The sequence below is a fragment of the Peromyscus eremicus genome, chromosome 13 (assembly GCF_949786415.1).
Source record: "Peromyscus eremicus chromosome 13, PerEre_H2_v1, whole genome shotgun sequence".
NCBI classification, from domain to species: Eukaryota; Metazoa; Chordata; class Mammalia; order Rodentia; family Cricetidae; genus Peromyscus; species Peromyscus eremicus.
In genome coordinates this window covers 7,589,914-7,608,053 of record NC_081429.1, presented here as the reverse complement: position 1 = coordinate 7,608,053, position 18,140 = coordinate 7,589,914, and the positions used below count along the sequence as shown (strand labels likewise).

Below are 18,140 nucleotides of genomic sequence, written 5' to 3'. Positions count from 1 at the left end.
ACAAAACAAAAAAATCTTTAAATAAAAAAAAGGGAACAAAAGCAAACACGAAGTTAGGCTATGGCAAACCGAGAACCAAGAGGTTCATACAGGACCCCAGAGTCCCCAGGTTCCTTCAGCAAAGCTGCACACTGCACAGCCTTGTCCTGCCCCACATGGCCACCAGCAGTACCCGCTCCACAGGCAAAGGTGCCCTCAGAGAAGGGTGGGGTATCCTTCAGGAAGAGAGTTAGTGTGACCCCTCTTAACCCATCTCCTGCCCGTGTGAGTCACCTCCTTACTGGCCAGCTCCCAGATCCCTCTGAGGATACCATTTCCATGGGGAGGCTGATGAGACCTGACTGCTGTCTGCCTAGCACCTGTGCACAGCTTCCAATCATTCAGCACATGCTTACTCAGTACAACTCCCCCTCGAGAGGGCTCAGGACTCGGGGCACAGTGGGAATTGGGGAGTCATAACCACTGTTTCAGTGAGTGCTTGGTGAGGCTTCCAGGAGAGAACAAGCCCTTAGGAAGTAAGTACTGGCAAGAACCTAGGAGGATGTCGACAGGCACCACAGCACACAGTCCCTCTTGCCTATTTGGTTGGACCCAACATTGCTTCGAGAAGGGGCTGCTGCCGCAGAGGGTGCCGCAGCCTGTCTATCTAACTTTGGCATAAATAGACGAAAAGCAGGCTTCTTCAAGAATTCTGAGGCTGTAGGCTAGTGAGATGGCTCAGCAAGCAAAGGTGTTTGCTACCAAACCTGAAAACCTGAGTTCAAGCTCCAGGACCCACAAGATGGAGAGACCAACTCCCGCAAGCTGTCCTCTGACCCCCACCCAAGAACCATGGCACATGTACACACAAAACTAAATTAAAAAAACAAGCCATCTTTGAGGCCAGCACTATGTATCCAACAGTTAAAGCAGCCATTACCAGATCTTAGCATTCATACTCTGGCAATCTTAAAAAATCTTATTAAATACTATTTGTCCTTTATTTTACAGTCCTTGCTAAATGTTAGTATTGCTGAAATAGCTTGGATTACTGGTTATTTCCACTTCTTCCCAAAGAATTGATGTCCAGTTCTTCTTAGCAAGAGGAGTATCATTGGGCCAATGATGTGGAAAGCTCCTGGATTTTGCTTTTGCTTTTGTTAATATTTTAGTTAATGTGCATGTTTGTGTGGGTGCCCACAGACGCCTGTAGAGGGTCTTAAGAGCCACGTCCTCAGCTGAAGTTACATGCAGTATGAGCCCTAAGTGAGTACTGTGATCTGGAAGAACAGAAAAAACTACTTACCACTGAATTGTTGATTTAGAGGGCCTTTGCCATTTCATTTATGTATTTGGGATGTGTGTGTGTGTATGTGTATTGAGAGAGGGTTTCCCCGAATACCATGGCTGTGCTGGAACTCACTCTGTAGACCACACAGCTTGGCCAGCACACCGGCTAGGTTTCTATTTCTAAGAAGTCAGTTCTACTTCATGGACTCAGCCTCTGGTGTCATTTTTTTTTTTTTTTTTTTTTTTTTTTTTTTTTTTTTTTTTTTTGGTTTTTCGAGACAGGGTTTCTCTGTGTAGCTTTGCGCCTTTTCCTGGAACTCACTTGGTAGCCCAGGCTGGCCTCGAACTCACAGAGATCCGCCTGGCTCTGCCTCCCGAGTGCTGGGATTAAAGGCGTGCGCCACCACCGCCCGGCTTGGTGTCATGTTTTTAAAAGGTCTTTCACAACCAAGATTAGATGAATGTCTTAATAAACAATTCACTAGTTTCACAAAATATGGTGTTTTGTTTTCTTTCCTGCCAAGTGGCTGCTCAACTATTCTCTTTTCTATTCGATACATTAATCTGCTGACAGTTTGACTGAATTGAGAACACCCTAGGAGACAGTAAGGCACAGCTTTAGGAGTGTCTGTGAGGCCTTTCCAGAAACCAATCATGAGGACTCAGACCTAAGGAGCCATTCAGTTCAGGATAGGACCATGGAAGTGGGAGCTGGCTGGAGTAGAGACAATGACACTGTGAGGCTCTAGGGGCTGCATCCTGCCTTTTCCCATACTGCTTTTCTTCCTGTTTGCCATGATGTGAGATCTACCACGCCCTCCCTGCATAATGGACTGCCACCCCTAAAATGGTGAGCAAACCGAATCATTCTTCTTTTTAAGATGTCTGTAAGGTCATTTACTCTTTGTAATATACCTAGATTTGTGACACAGTAACAAGTCTTGGGAAAAGACACTTGTTGGTACGTTTAGCTCCAAATCTGATGACTTTTCCTGTAGGTGGCATCTTTACATACACTACAGTGCATCCATGTGACTCCAAGACTTGGCTGACCTCGTTCTCTTGACTTCAATCACCATGGTACAGAATCTCTGTGTCAGGCTTCTTCACTGCAGACCACACAGCCCACTCTAAATTCACCCCCAGTGATCCAGAAGAAGGTGTGCTGCAGCCAAGCCTCCTGCCATTCTGTCTTTTCTCTCTAGCTGGCTTTGTAGTTCACTGACGGCAGTTACTCTGGTTTTGTCGTCACAAAGAAGCTAGTGTTTCTAATGTGCTTCTTCTTCCATCATGCTCCTTCTGCCCAGGAAAGTTTTTATTTAACGATTAGAATGTTTTAAGTAACTAAGATCCACCTGTTTTCTTTTTAAACGAACTCTTCTCTCAGGAAAGCGACCCGCTTCTCAGTCAGCACTTCCCTATTCAAAGCTGCTGTCAGACCTGACCCACTTCTCTTTCCTGGATTTGCAGCACACCGTGCAGCCAAGGAGTGTGTTACACTGCAGAAGGCCCGAGATCAGCTGTACCTCCCCCTCCCCCCACCCCTGGTTTCAGAGGCTGACTACAGTTGGTGAGCTCCCTGACAACCCTTCCACACCTGGCTCCACAGCCCAGACAGCCCCAGGAGAAGGAGGCCTCCTCTCCTCTGGAGCGGACAGGCGGAAGACTACAGTGTACAGTGTACCACGGCCCAGCATAGTGTGTGAACTCGTGCTTCTAGCCACAGTTGCTGAAGCTAAACACATTTTACTCTTGGCAACTGGGACTGAATTCTGAACTACAGTAGGAGAAGGCTCCTGGTTCCCTGCCCACTGCTACAGTTAGAGGACTTAACCCCTCCTTCCACTGGAGCTTTGCAACCTGCTTCCTCTTGCCTTCAAGGAATCACACAGATGATGAGTAACTCCAGGAAGAAAGTTTCTAGGGTTTCATGGACACTAACACTTGGACAGAACCAACTTCCACATTTGCCCTACCCCAGAATTACTATGTGCTCTCGAAGTCCAGAGGTCACACCAGCTTCACTTTGCTCCTCGAATTTCAAAACCTTTCCCTACTTTAAAACACACACACACACACACACACACACACACACACACACACACACACACTTCACCATTCAGATGTTTAAACAGGTCCAGAGGTTTGGGAGTAGCAGCAGGAGCCTGTTGTGTTGTCCCAAATCCACAGTGCTTCTTCAAGGCAGAGTGGCACTGGATATACTGTTTTGGGTTCAGAAACTACGCAGAGATGATTAAAGTTTCATTTAGAAAATCCGGTCTCAAACTGGACAACCTGTAATCCCACCACTCAAAAAGTATAGACAGGATGATCAGAAGTTCACCATCCTTGGCTACATAGTAAGTTAAGAGACCAGCCAAAAATGGATGGAACTCGAAAATATCATCCTGAGTGAGGTAACCCAGACCCAGAAGGACAAACATGGTATGTACTCACTCATAAGTGGATACTAGGTATAAAGCAAAGAACAATCAGACTGCAACCCACAGAACCAAGGAGGCTATATAGCAGGGGAGAACCTAGAATGACTGTGGCTTATAATAAGTTTTGGTTTTACTCAATTACTGGGCAAGCTTCAATGAAACATTTCACTACTAGGATAAGAATTTATACTATATCAAGCTGATAATAAAAATGAATAAATGAATAAATTAAAAAAAAAAGAGATCATCATCATCATAGCAGGGAGCATGTCAGCAGGCATGCTTAAGACATCTTAAACCACAATCAGGAAGCAGAGAGCAAATGGGAATGGTGGGAGGCTGTGAAACCTCAAAGCCCACCCCCACAACTGATGTATTTCTTCCAGCAAGGCTGCACTTCCTAAGCCTCTCCAACAGTACCAAACACCTGAGTACTCGAATTAAAATGACTGAGCCTGTACAGGGCACTCATTCAAATCACCACATTCCACTTCTATGTCCCACAGACTCATGGTTATAATGCAAAATGCATTTAGTCCAACTTCAAGAGTCTCTTCTGAGACTCAAAGGCAGTCTCTTCATTGTAAGCCCCTTATAAAATCAAAAAACCAATTACATACTTCCAACATACAATGGCAGAGAATATACATCTCCATTCCAAAAGGGAGGAATCTGGCTACAGTGAGTTAACACCAGAGCAAAGCAAGACGGAAACCAATCAGTGCAAACTCCAAATCCTGTAGCTCCACGGCTGATGTTAGATGGCTTAGATGGGTTTGCCCAGTGGGCTTTGCTGCCTACCTCTTTCTGAACTAGTTCCAATATCTGTGTGCAGCAATCCTTGGCAGAAATCCCAGGACTCTGGCATCTTCAACATCTTGAGGTCGCCAATGCAACTCAAGCTTCATTTCCACAGCTTCATGCAATGGGCCTCCTCTGAAACCGTGGAGGAAGATTCCACAACCCCTTTAAATATTTTTGTATCCTTCATTACTCTAAATCCAGCACCCCATCGACATCACTGCCAAGTTTGGCTACCAACTTGGTTGTTCTTTTCCAGGAGTAGAAAATTGCTTAGGTTTTCCTTTCACAAGTTGGAAGCTTGATTGGGTTGGGAGTCTTGTCCTGAGGGCGTGGAATGTGGTAGTTTGAATGAGATGTCCCCCATAGTCTCAGTCATTTTAATACTTGTTCCCCTGTAGCTTAAGTTTTCTCCAGTCCTGCCTGGCCCACGGTCAGGACAAATCTCTCTCACCCGCCAGTCCCACGGCCTCTCAGACCCAACCAAGTAAACACACAGAGACTTATATTGCTTACAAACTGTATGGCCATGGCAGGCTTCTTGTTATCTAGTTCTTATATCTTAAATTAACCCATTCTATTAGTCTATATGTTGCCACGTGGCTCGTGGCTTACCAGTACCTTACATCTTGCTTTTCATGGCAGCGTCTGGCAGCGTCTCTCTGCCTCAGTCTTTCACTTCCCAGAATTCTCTTCTCTGCTTGTCCCGCCTATACTTCCTGCCTGGCTACTGGCCAATCAGTATTTTATTTATTAACCGATCAGAGCAACACATTTAACATACAGAACATCCCACAGCATTTCCCAGTTAGTGGTACTGTTTGGGGGCGGGGGGAGGGGGTGTTAGGAGGTGTGGCCTAGCTAGAGGAAGTCCATCACTGGGGTGGGCTTTGAGATGTCAAAGTCTCGCATCATTCCCAGTTCACTCTCTGCTTCCTGCTTGCTATTAAGATGTGAACTTCAGCTATGCCTGCCACTATGCTAGCCTGCTGCATGCCTCCCTGATGTGTTAGTCCCTCTGAAACCAGAGCTCAAATAACCCCTTCCTCTTACAAATTTGCCTTGGCCATGATGTTTTATCACAGCAATAGAAAACAGACTGACACCTTTGAAGTACAGAGACAAAAAGATGTAACCCTAACATGTCAGTCAGCTTATTTATATAAAAAAAATAGTTATAGCTATAAAGACAAATGAAAGAGACTGGTATTGAATGAACTTCTGCTTCTGGCTTGAATTAATTAATATTAGGTCAGGCAGTGGTAGCACATGCCTTTAATCCCAGCACTCGGGAGGCAGAGGCACATGGATCTCTGTGAGTTCGAGGCCAGCCTGGTCTAGAGAGTGAGTTCCAATCGACCAAGGTTACACAGAGAAACCCTGTCCCGAAAACCCCAAATAAATACTCATTCACAAATATCAACTCTACTGGGGAAAATGCTAATAGTAGCCATCTTCATTCCCAGAGATCACTGTACATGAAATGTTATCTCATGTTTAATAGCATAAAAATCTGTAACATATTGCTTAAATTATAAGTTCTTCCAACAAGACTTAGTGTCTACCTCATGCCAGACACTGCTCTAAGCACTGGGGACACAAGGGACAATGTCTGCCTTTGGGAAGCTTACATTCTGATGGAAAAGAGAACAAATAAGCTGTACAGTGTAAGATGAACACAGTAACAGCAAGGAGGGAGGGCTGCATTCTAGAGAGGTTTCTGGGTGAGAGCAAGACTCAAGAGAAGGCGAGGCGAGGTAGAGAGCAGTGAGGGTTTAGAGCTAAACACGATTATTGAGAAACATAAAGCAGGGGAAAATCTATGCTACATAAAGATATGCATGGAACTGAAAAACTGAATGCTGGTTATTTCTTAAACTCCCCAAAACTTACCATTTAAATGCCATACTATTTTGGACACTTAACATGCCTTAAATACATTAATTTTATTATATTTCTTTACTTATTTTAGTGCGTTGTGGGTTTAGTGCTAGTATGCCCACATGCACATAAAGATGTGAATATGGAAGTCAGGTCAACCTGGAGGGGTCTCCTTCTACAATATGAACTCCAGGGAGTGAACTCAGGTTGTCAACAGGTACCTTTCCCCAACGAGCTTCTTCACTGGCCCTTACTGCCTATCTCTACAGGTGACCACCAGAATGTTCTCAGGAATGCTGGGCAAGCACTCCTATTTCTGAGCTACAACTCAGCTCAGAAGCTATTTATAACAATGGTACTGAATGGCCTGAGAATTCTCAAGAGAATATGGCTGGGAGCTGTGTGTTAGGGAAGGGGAGAAATCAGCATGAAACAGATGACATGCCTGTCTATCAGGTGACAGTGGTCCACTGAGTATCATCACAAGTACCATCACACCAACAGAGTTCTTGGAAGGAGCAGAGCAGAAAGCATGAGTGTCTCTTCAAAGTCAGAAGACACTGCTGGCAGGCAGCTCACACCATGTTCCTAAGTACACACAGAAGGGAAGTGCCATCTGTTTGTAGGGTTATTTCAAAGAGTCACCAAGGGAGGAGAATCTGTTCTTAGAATGTATCCTTTTCTCACAGTGGTTAACCTCATAGTGAAATTAGAAATCACTAGAAAGAGCAGGGATGGGAGTATGAATGAGACTAAGTCTCATGTCTGAAACTGTGACACACCAGGGTAAATCACATGCAAGGTTCTGCATGATCACCACATACCCTAGACATCAGCAGGGTCAACAACCATTCCTGACAACTTCTGCCTCAATAAAACCCTACAATTCAAGTGGAAGGCACACTTCTCATATGACTCAGACAGAAATGAAGGGAAAGATCTATGCATTAACAAAAGCTTTCACACAAATACAAGTAAACTACGGTAGGAAAATCAGAAAGACTAGTGGTGGGGTGGCAAGGAGGCAAAAGGGAACTTCAGGATGTGGTGACGCTCCTCATCTTTGTCAGAGTTGTGGAGATGATACAACATAAAGATTCTGAAACTCTAAGTTGTGCAACTCAGGTCAGCACATCTGACTGTTTGTAATTTTATTTCTCAGTAAAACTGCTTTAAAAAGGAAAAGTCAGGCAGTTTGTAGTGGCACATATCTTTAATCCCAGCACCCAGGAGGCAGAGGACCGCCAGAGCTATATAGTGAATGAAGCCCTGTCTCAAACAAACAAAGAAACAAACAAACAGGAATGGTGACTCGTGCCTACAATCCTAACACTCCGGAGGCTGAGGCAGCGAGTTCTTGATTTGAAGCCTGCCCAAACTATATAGCAAGCCCCTGGCCAGCCTGGGCTACATACGAACTTTGTCTCTAGACAAACAAATCACTGTTACTTTTAAGTTTATGGCCCTGTCAGTCTAAAGCCTCCAGCACCATGTCAGGAGGGCTGAAGCAAATTCCCTGGCCTGACTGTTGGGAGCTGGGCCAGTTTCTAGGCTTCTGTCTTGCTTCATTTTACTTGTGTTCACTTACTAGTACTATTCTGTCTCACCACTCAATTACTTTCCCTCTTATTCTTTGAAACCTGTATCTATTCCTAAACATGAAGGACCATTATAACACAAAATGATGGAAAGTGAGGACAGATGCTGCAAAGAGTGTAGTCCTCCACCATAATCATCTAGGGCCTATGTCACACGCATGATTCAGTTTTTAGATCTAAGTGTAAGGCTATGGTCTGCAAAGGAGCCAGCTTCAGAACCACACCTTCATACTTAGGCATGGAGCTACAACTTCCCTGTTCAGCATCTACACTTTTTTTTCAACATTAAGAGGAGCATGACTGTACTCCCCCCCCCCAAAAAAAAAAAAAATCACAATTCTAGGCACATTTTTTAGAATGGGCAGATTTCTGCCATAGCCATATGCAATTAAAAGCAAAGCTTTCTGCTCTTGATTCTGATTTTCACAATCAGAGCCTACATTCAGTGAGCAGAGAACATGCTAAACATATAGTTCAATGTATTCCTAGGCACTGAAAAATCTTTTATCTCCTGCTGGAATAGTGACTACTGACCCTGTAAAACAGTTGTTTCCCTGTCAGAGACACTCGGGATAAAGGTGTGGTCATGTTATTTCAGTGATCATATTCATAGGATTTAGTAAAAATAAAAGAACAGGCAAAACAAGGAGAGGAGAGGAGAAACACTCAGAGGAAACCACAGAAACACTACCATAGGACACTAATCAGTGTGGAAAAAAACAAGCGTCTGTAAGCAGCCAAGGACTGAAGAAGTAGACTAGAGGAGTCACTGGCTGACAGAGCCTAGCTCACTACAATACAAGAGCCGGAGTACTTAGTGAACAACATTCTTCACAGTGACTCCGGGATGAGAGAAGGCACCTGTGTATTCAGTGCTCCTTAACATAGAATACAGATGTTTCAGAATGGGCAGGGCCTTCACCATCTCACCCACTCAAAGACAGCAGGCATGCAAAGCACCCCACATCTAAATATGGAGTAAGCTACTGGCATCACACTAAAGTTACAGTCTGGAAAACCTTCGCATAGGTTTCTGGGTTTTTCTGTTTTTGTTTTTTTCCAGACAGTGTCTCTGTGTAGCTTTAGAGCCTGTCTAGGAACTCATTTTGTAGACCAGGCTGGCCTCGAACTCATAAAGATCCACCTGACTCTGCTTCGCAAGTGCTGGGATTAAAGGTGTGCACCACCACCACCCGGCTCCTTCATATAGGTTTAAGATAGGGTTTTGCTTGGTAGTCCAAGCTGGCCTTGAACTTGTGAACTTCCTGCCTCAATCTCTTGAGTGCTAGGATCATAAGCATGTACCACTGCAGCGAGATGTAAATGGAATTACAAATTATCAAGAGCACTTTGAAACAGGATTCTTATTATTATAAACACTCGCCTCGCAGAGACAAGGCCATGGTTTATTCATGGACTCATTATCACATACCCACATTCTGTACCTCTCACTTTTTAATTAGTTCATGACTCACTATTCTCAGTTCCTCACTCCTTTCTCCACCTCTCCCAAAAAAGACAACATCCTCTATTTCTACAACAAAACTCTCCGTCCTCTTTTCTTATTTTTCTGTACATTTCAGTTCAAGTAACAATATGAACTTTACAGTTGCTAAATGACGCCAGAAATCTCTGTGGACTAACTGAACAGCTCTGGACACCTACTCTCAAACCCCCAAAGGTCAGACCACTCCAGCCTTAACAAGTGTCACATTAGTTTGTCAGCATGACCTGAAGACAAATCATCCCTTTCCCTTTTCTCTGCATCAGAATCCTTGGAATAGTTTTCACACGTCTGAAGTGCTGACAGCATTATTTGAATAATGTCCTCCTCTGGACACTGTCACTTTGGACAGCAAGTGCAGAGGGGATGCAGCTGATGCACCTCCCACTCCAGTGTCTCTTTACAAACATTTATGGAGAAACCCTAAGAACTGATTCCCTTACTCTTCCTACCCCACCTACCTAGAAGTAGCATGCACTGGCTGCCAATGGTTGGCTACTGGAGGCCAACATGGGTTGGTGATTGGCAACTCCTATTCCAGCATCTTCACTAGGAACGTCTGACCAAGGAGATATGCTGCTGCCCTGTAGACTAGGCACTTATCAGTCCTACGGAGGACAGCTGGTAATCTGTCTGCTACAACCTGGGCCCAAAAGGGGTGTATCCATTTAATCCTGACGTTGTCCTGTTTGACCCCCACTCTGTAGACGGGGGCCACAGCTGAACAGCTAAGTAACTTCACCCAGGTTAGGCTCCTCTGGAGTATTATCAGAGCCCACTCATGACCTCAAAGCCCACACTCAACAGTAGGCTGCAGTCAGCATTGACTGTCTGGCTTTACGGAGTTCAGGACACTGGGTGCCTCACGCTCACTTCCTACACTTTATCTAGCTGCAAGACATAGGCCTTGTCATAGGGAATGGGGGATCTTACCAAGTCTTAACTTTTAGATACTAGAGGATGTATCCAGAGAAAGACAGATGTGGGTAGACCTTTACTCTTGCTACTTGAAAATTACACGAACACTGAAGTATGCAGGAGTATTTATTACCTGGGCTTACAGTCAGCTGAAAGCAATGAAGCTTGTTTGGATCAGGAAAATGTACTTTACATGTACCTGCAAAAGAAATAGCCATTAGGAAGGTCTGGCGTGAGCAGCTGTCCACATGCTCAGCTAAAGCTAACCTTAACACACAGAAGCCAGTGGTGCTGATTCACAAGGCAACCAGTGAGTCCCTACACTCTAATGGTGGTGGTGGTGTTTTTGCCATTCTAGTCTTACTAGTTAATTCCAAATCAAGGTATTTACTTCAAATTTTAAAAGGTCACCAAAGAGTTCTTTTTATTAATTAGAGAATTGTGCTATTTACTCTGAAAGAAACTATCCCTCAAAGACATTAATGTATGTGGGTAAAAGCTAACAAACATGGGAAAACCAGGAAAAGAACCAGGTCAAACTTCTGTCCAACTTACTCTGTACCGAGGAGATTCACAGACATGCATGCCCATCAGAAGTGAAGTTAGAAAGAAGTGAGATGTCTTACAGCTGGCTGCCATCCAGCATTTACCATAACATTGGAGGAAAAAAAAAAATCTCAGAAATCCACCTGCCTCTGCCTCTTGAGCACAGGGGACACTCATCTTTAATCCTAGCATCTGGGAGGCAAAGGCAAACAGGATTCTGTGAGTTCAAGGCCAACCTGGCCTACACAGTGAGACACTGTCTCAGGAAAGCAAAAACCGAAACCTTCACACCCTACCTGGTAACTCGGCTCGCTCTGTCAAACAACGCTTTGCTCAGTCCAGCAGCAAAGGTCTGAGCCTACTGCTCACCAAGCAAGAAGGGCCTGAGTCGGAACAAGCTCTCTAGCAAGAAGAGCCACCACAGTCAAGGGTACAGTCAAGGGGAATTGTCTACTGCACTGTCTGCCTCCTTCGCAAAGGATACAGAAGGACAGCTATCACTTAGGAAGTGCCATACAGATCTGTAAAAAATACTTAGGAAATTTTCCTACATTAATGTAACTCAGAAGATACAAGTATAAATTCCTTATTGTACCTACTAACGTTATTGCTTAGAAAAGTCCCACTTGTTCAGTTCTACATTGATAAAAATTTCCACAAAAATAGGATGATTCAAATATAGTGAGAAATAACATTAAAGACCATCTAGTCCAATGTTGTTGACTTGGACAGATGACAAGAAGGTTCAGAAGGGTCCAATGACTAGTTTGAGATCATAGGCTATTCATAAAAGCAAGGTTAGACCCAAAGTAGTAATGAGTTCACAAGTTTACTATTGGTCTTGTTTCATTTTGGTATTTAATTAGTGTGTCATACATAAAACATTGAGATAAAACACATAGAATAATTTAAGACTAAGATGGACTTTCTTTTTTACAGTGGGGTTAAAAAACCCTCAGCCTATGGGGTAAGAAGCAGTTTTAGAAATACACTACCATATTCTTTACTTTAGAAATAAGGAGACTCAGGCTGGAGAGATGGCTCAGAGGTTATGAGCACTGATTGCTCTTCCAGAGGTCCCACATTCAATTCCCAGCACCCATGTGGCAGCTCACAACTGTCTGTAACTCCAGTTCCAGAGGATCTGACACCCTCAAATAGACACACAAACAGGTGAGACACCAATGCACAAAAAATAAAAATAAAACTTAAAAAAAAAAATCACATTTAGAACTATGTATACTGAAAACAGGTTTCATTTCCTTATCTTTCAAAATTGTTTCTTTTTGGTTAGTTAACAAAGTACTGGGTCCTTATTCATTGTCCTCAATTATCCCCTCCCCCACTAGCCTTCCCTCCATTCCTGTCAGGCTGGTTTCCTTTCTTCCTCCAGTCACTTACAGCTTACTTTCCCTTTTACATGGAATATATTACCTTATTTTCTATCTGTCAGTCTCTTCCTATCGTATGATCCCCTTCCTAGTTTTACAGATACACACACATATAATTTGACATTTTTAGTTTCTGCAGATGTTAAAAAACATAGACTTATCTAAGCCTCGCTTATTTCTCTTACCATACAGATCTCCAACTGCATCCATCGTCTTGCAAATGCCATGGTTTCTCTTCTCTTTACAGCTACATAAAATTCTATTGTGTGTCTGTACACTTTCTTTACTCAACTCCTAATGGTTCTACTTCCTGGCTCTTGTGAATTATGTAGCTACACACGCATTTGTACAACTTTTTGGTATGTTGACTTACAGAGTCCTTTGAGTATACACCTAAGAGTGGTGTAACTCGGTTATATCTAAGCTCTATTTTCTTTCTTCCTTTTCTTTTCTTTCTTTCCTTCTTTTTTTTTTTTTTTTTTTTTGGTTTTTCGAGACAGGGTTTCTCTGTGTAGTTTTGCGCCTTTCCTGGATCTTGCTTTGGAGACCAGGCTGGCCTCGAACTCACTGAGATCCGCCTGCCTCTGCCTCCCAAGTGCTGGGACTAAAGGCGTGCGCCACCACCGCCCGGCTCTTTCTTTTTTTGAAGAACTTTCATACTGATTTCTACAGTGATTACACAAGGTTATTCCCGTCAAGAGTGAATAAGGGTCATCTTTTCCCACATTCACTGTAGCATGTCTTGTCATTTTTTTTTTTAAGATTCTACTTATTATGTATACAGTGTTCTGTCTGCATATATGGCTATATTCCAGAAGAGGGCACCAGATCCCATTATAGATGGTTGTGAGCCACCATGTGGTTGCTAGGAACTGAACTCAGAATCTCTGTAAGACCAGCCAGATGTGAGCCATCTCTCCAGCCTGTCATTTGTTTTCTTGATGACAGCCAATGCAACTGGGTTCAGACTGTATCCCTAAACTGTTTTAATTTGTAATTCTCTGATGTCCAAAAATGCTAAACACTTTTTCAAGAATTTACTGGGCATTTGTATTTCTTCTTTTGAGAACTGTGTAAAATTCACTGGCCCATTTATTGATTGATCTAGGTTTTTGTTGTTTAGTTTTTACAGTTCTTTATATAGCCTGGATATTAATCCCTTGTCTGATGCATATTTGGCAAAGACTTTTAAACCACTGAAAATTAATGTGTATGTGTGTGTATACACATAACATATGTGGGTGCACATGCCATGGCACAAATGTGGAGGTCAGCAGACAACTTACTTTATGGAGTTCCGTCTCTCCTCCACCTTTACATGAGTTCCAGAGCTCTAACTCAAGTCTCCAGACTTGCATAGCAAGTGCCTCTACCTTCTGAGCCATCTCATGGGCCCATGGCTAAGAATTTTCTCTCTAGTCTATAGACTGTCTCTTCTCAATGGTGATTGTTTCCTTCACTGTGGAGAAACTTCCTAAATTTATATAATCTGTGTTAAGGCTGTACTACTGGACTTCTTTCCAGAGAATCCGTCTATGCTATCTTGAAGCGTTTTATCTTGAGCTTATTTTGAAAATAGAAACAGCATTCTTTGAAATACAGGTAAGAAAAGAGGAAGGCTTAGTAACACTTCAATCATTATTTCAGATTGGTGGTGTCCATTTGGCACCCTTTTTCTTTTAATGAGGGTTTAAATGTGGAATCTATGAAATGGATTAGCCTTCCAAGAATATATAAACTAGTAAAACAAGTTTTAAAAATTAATGAAACCACCAAAATCAAATAACTAACCTTAAAGCTCAAGAAAAGTTAAATAAAAGTTTATGTATGTATGTATGCATATGTATAAAGCAGAGCTTAGAACTCTACACTTAGTTTTCTTTATATACAACAGGACCTATCTAAGAAGATGTGCATTTCCAGAGAAGCCTCTATGCACTTGTACAGATAGAGCTCCGAAGTTATTCTGCAGTTACTAATCACACTGCTGCATAGAAAGCTATCCTGACTCAGGAGGACAAACATGGTATGTACTCACTCATAAGTGGATACTAGATGTAAAGCAAAGGATAATCAGACTGCAACCCACAGATCCAGGGAGGCTACCTAGCAGGGAGGACACTAGGAGGACACTAGGATGACTGTGGCTTATAATAAGTTTTGGTTTTACCCAATCACTGGGCAAGCTTCAGTGAAACATTTCACTATTAGGATAAGAATTTGTACCACATCAAGCTGATGAAAGAAAATGCTGGCTGTACTTTCAGGAAGGGGAGGCTAAAATCTTTTTAGACTATGGATTAGCCTATAGAAAAATGTCTGCCGTAAATCAAACAGTGAAGGGGAAGATGAATAGGAATCTCACTTACACAACTTAAGTAAAACATAGCTCTCTGAACAGATGAAGATAGGTCTCTTCTGTACCCCAGAATCTAATCAACATTTATATGTATAATTCATCTATTTGGCTTAAAGGGACTTATTGGGAAATGTTATCATTTTTACTATTTTCTACAGAGAAAATATTTTCCAGTTTCAAATAACCCTGGACTTTTGAATTATAACCTGTTTTTATGTTAAAAAGAGAGAAAGAGAGAAAGCAAGAAAGAAAGGAAGCAAGCAAACTAGCTAGCTAGCTATCCTGATGGCTCTGGAAATACTTGAACAAGGTTTTTAAACACAGCAAAGACTTAATCTGTGGTGGCTTGTTTCTTCTTCAGGATGGTGAGTGGCAGATTTGTGGAAAACATGGGGAAAGAGCAGAAAGAACGAGGAAAAAGCAGAACGTAAAAAAATGTGTGCTATCTGCTATCTTAGCCACAAGATGGGAAACAGACCACATCTTTTCCAAACCCTGCAAGACTCGCATCAAACACACAAGCTAGTTCTAAGTGGAAACTTTCTGTGTTCTCTAACGAAAAGACACTTTGAACATAGATGTGTGAGTCACAGACAGTGGAAAGACTGACTGGACTGGAATTTAAAAAAAAAAAAAAAAAAAATCAATCAATGTGTGGTTCTTTTTTCTAGGAAAGTGTCTCAACACACAGGCAGGGAGACAGGCAAACAAGCTTATCACCTGGCTCCAGGCCTTTGCCTGCTAGTCTAGCACACCCATGCACATTTACTTTCCTAAGCATTTTGTTTGTTTTATTTTTGTTTTTCCAGACAGGGTTTCTTTTTCTGTGTAGCACTAGTTGTCCTGAAACTCATTTGTAGATCAGGCTGGCCTCAAGCTTCTGCCTGCTTCTGCCACCCAAGTGCTGAGATTAAAGGTGTGTTAAAGCATACCCTTTTGCTTTTCCCTTAGTAGGTAGAATTACTCTCCCCAGTCCCCCACGTCTGGGATTGAAACCAGGGCATTATACATGTTAGGCAAATACTCTGCTACTGAATCATCCCCCAGCTTCAAAATTAACCTTTCAATAAAATTCACAGACAATACCTTCAGTTCTGAATGGAAGTAACTTTGAGGTCAATCCACAAAATTTCAAGATGTTTTCACTGAGGCCCATAGAATAAATATACTTTCTATCATAACCTACTCTTCCCCACATAAATGTTAGACATCAAAAGTAATTGTTCAGCCTGGCCAGGTGGTGTACACCTTTGATCCCAGGAGGCAGAGACAAGTAGAGCTCTGATTTTTGAGGCCAGCCTGGTCTACATAGTAAGTCAGGCTAGCCAGGGCTACACAAAACAAAACAAAAACCCTTTAACAAACCCTTTAACTTATCTGTGCTCTCACAAACTAATTTCACAACCACCCAAGGGTTGCACGCCACCGTTATCTTTCCAACTTTAGGTGTCGGTGGGAATGAGGCCTCTCCAAGAAATATGAGATGGGACTCCACATCAAAATCCAAGCCCTCTGCAATATTCACACAAACAGAAAAATCTCACACACAACATAGGTTACCCATATTAGCAGGTATCCTTAGAATTACTTTTAAACCAAATAACAAAATAAAAAGTTTTAACAAAAAAAAAATAGTAAAATGATGAAAGCCTTCAGACTTTCATAGACATTTGAAATGTAAAAGATCTGAGAGAAGATTACTGATAGAAAAATTGTATCTGACATGTTATCCAAGTACATTTCTGAAAAACTACACAGCCAGGCCCATGTGTCAGCAGGAAAGACCAAGCAAGTAAGGGAGCTATCTGGGGGTGAATGGCCAGGAAGCTGCCTTTCCTCAAACACAAAAACAATTACCAGTAAATAGCTGCTGAACCAAATGGGAGCGCACTCCCTAGGAAGCAGGGCTATGTGCTCCTGACTTACACCCCTGCCCACTCAGGGAGTAGGAGGAACGGATGGCAACTGACCAAACATGCCTCTGGGGCACTGAGACAGTATTCTACAGGTGCTATTCAGAAGGACCAAAGAACCTCTTTTTGTTGTTTTTTGAGACAAGGGCCCTCTACATAGCCATAGCCTGAAATTCACTGTGTTAACCTGTCTGGCCTCGAACTCGGAGATCAGCCTGCTTCTGTCTCCCAAGTGCTATGATTAAAGGCATGTGTCACTATGCCAGCTAGATATTGCAAATAATTCTTCTTGCACAAAATTAAAATTCACTCGCAACATACACAATAGGCTTTTAGCTATTCAGTTATTAAAGCAAGTTTTCTTCATGTCATTACTATATAGTACTAATTTGACCAGCGTGCTATACTTACAGGGTAAATTAGCTTCGAGTTCTGCAACCTCTGTAGAAATAAAGAGACTGTGGTTAATAGGAATCTTCATATTATCAGTTTTAAATCAGCAATTTCTTCTAGGATTACAGAAGAAAAGAAGTAAGCTAGATGAACTGAAACCTGGTCTAAAATTAATATTTTAAGCGATTTAGTTTTCACATATACAAGGTGACATGCAGAGTACCAATAAATGCAGAAAAAAAAGATAGAGAATTCACTTTAATAAGAATGAAAGTCGCTGGGCGGTGGTACACCTTTAATCCCAGCACTCAGAGGCAGAGCCAGGCAGATCTCTGTGAGTTCGAGGCCGGCCTGGTCTACAGAGTGAGATCCAGGAAAGGCGCAAAGCTACACAGAGAAATCCTGTCTCGAAAAACCAAAAAAAAAAAAAAGAAAGAAAGTCATGTCACATAAACACAGCAATTGCCTTCAGGTAAGCAGTGACTACAGTGTTTTTAAAAAATGACTCCTCCCAAGCAACAGATGTACTTTTTTCAAACTGTGATTATATGTCTCTTCAAGTTACCTCCTTGTAACTTACATTTCTTGACCTCAGTCCTCTCTCATGAGATCTCAGACCATTCAGTTCACATCTTCAGTAACTTACTGGTGTTTAAGCCCAGCATCTTTCCACAGGTCAAAACTACAGCTATCTTGCTATCAAAAGAGCCGAGGTCTCACTCTCTACCATCTGGTTGACAGAAAACAATAGGCCTACTCTCACCACTATTCCACAGAACACGAGAAGAAAAGAAGTAAAACCATCAGAGATGTTCACGGAAGACAGATTACACAGAGGAGGCCTAGATTCCAACAGCAAACATTAAACATTAAAACTAATGCTGAGTGTGGTGGTACACACTTTTAATCCCAGCAGAGGCAGGCAGATCTGAGTTCGAAATCATCTGAGTTTGAGGTCAGCCAGGGCTGTTACACAGAGAAACCCTGTCTCAAAACCCCCAAAATAAACAAATATTTTTTAAAAGCCCTAATAAATAAAATCAAAGAACACAAGATCAGCGCGCGCGCGCGCACACACACACACACACACACACACACACACACACATAACACAAACAAAAAC

General features: G+C 42.4%; 1 protein-coding gene across 6 annotated transcripts in view; it reads right to left on the bottom strand.

The window, feature by feature from the left end:
* Ube2f (ubiquitin conjugating enzyme E2 F (putative)) overlaps positions 1 to 18,140 on the bottom strand; it is a 47,971-nt gene that overhangs the window by 10,656 nt on the left and 19,175 nt on the right. For 4 of the 6 annotated variants that reach the window (XM_059277964.1, XM_059277966.1, XM_059277963.1 and 1 more), the window contains exons 3-4: positions 17,036 to 17,065; positions 10,549 to 10,614 (exon numbers count right to left, since the gene is read on the bottom strand). In XM_059277964.1, coding sequence (XP_059133947.1) covers positions 10,549 to 10,614; positions 17,036 to 17,065 — 96 coding nt within the window. The remainder of the gene's footprint in view (positions 1 to 10,548; positions 10,615 to 17,035; positions 17,066 to 18,140) is intronic. The other 2 variants (XM_059277968.1, XM_059277967.1) reach the window with 2 other exon arrangements.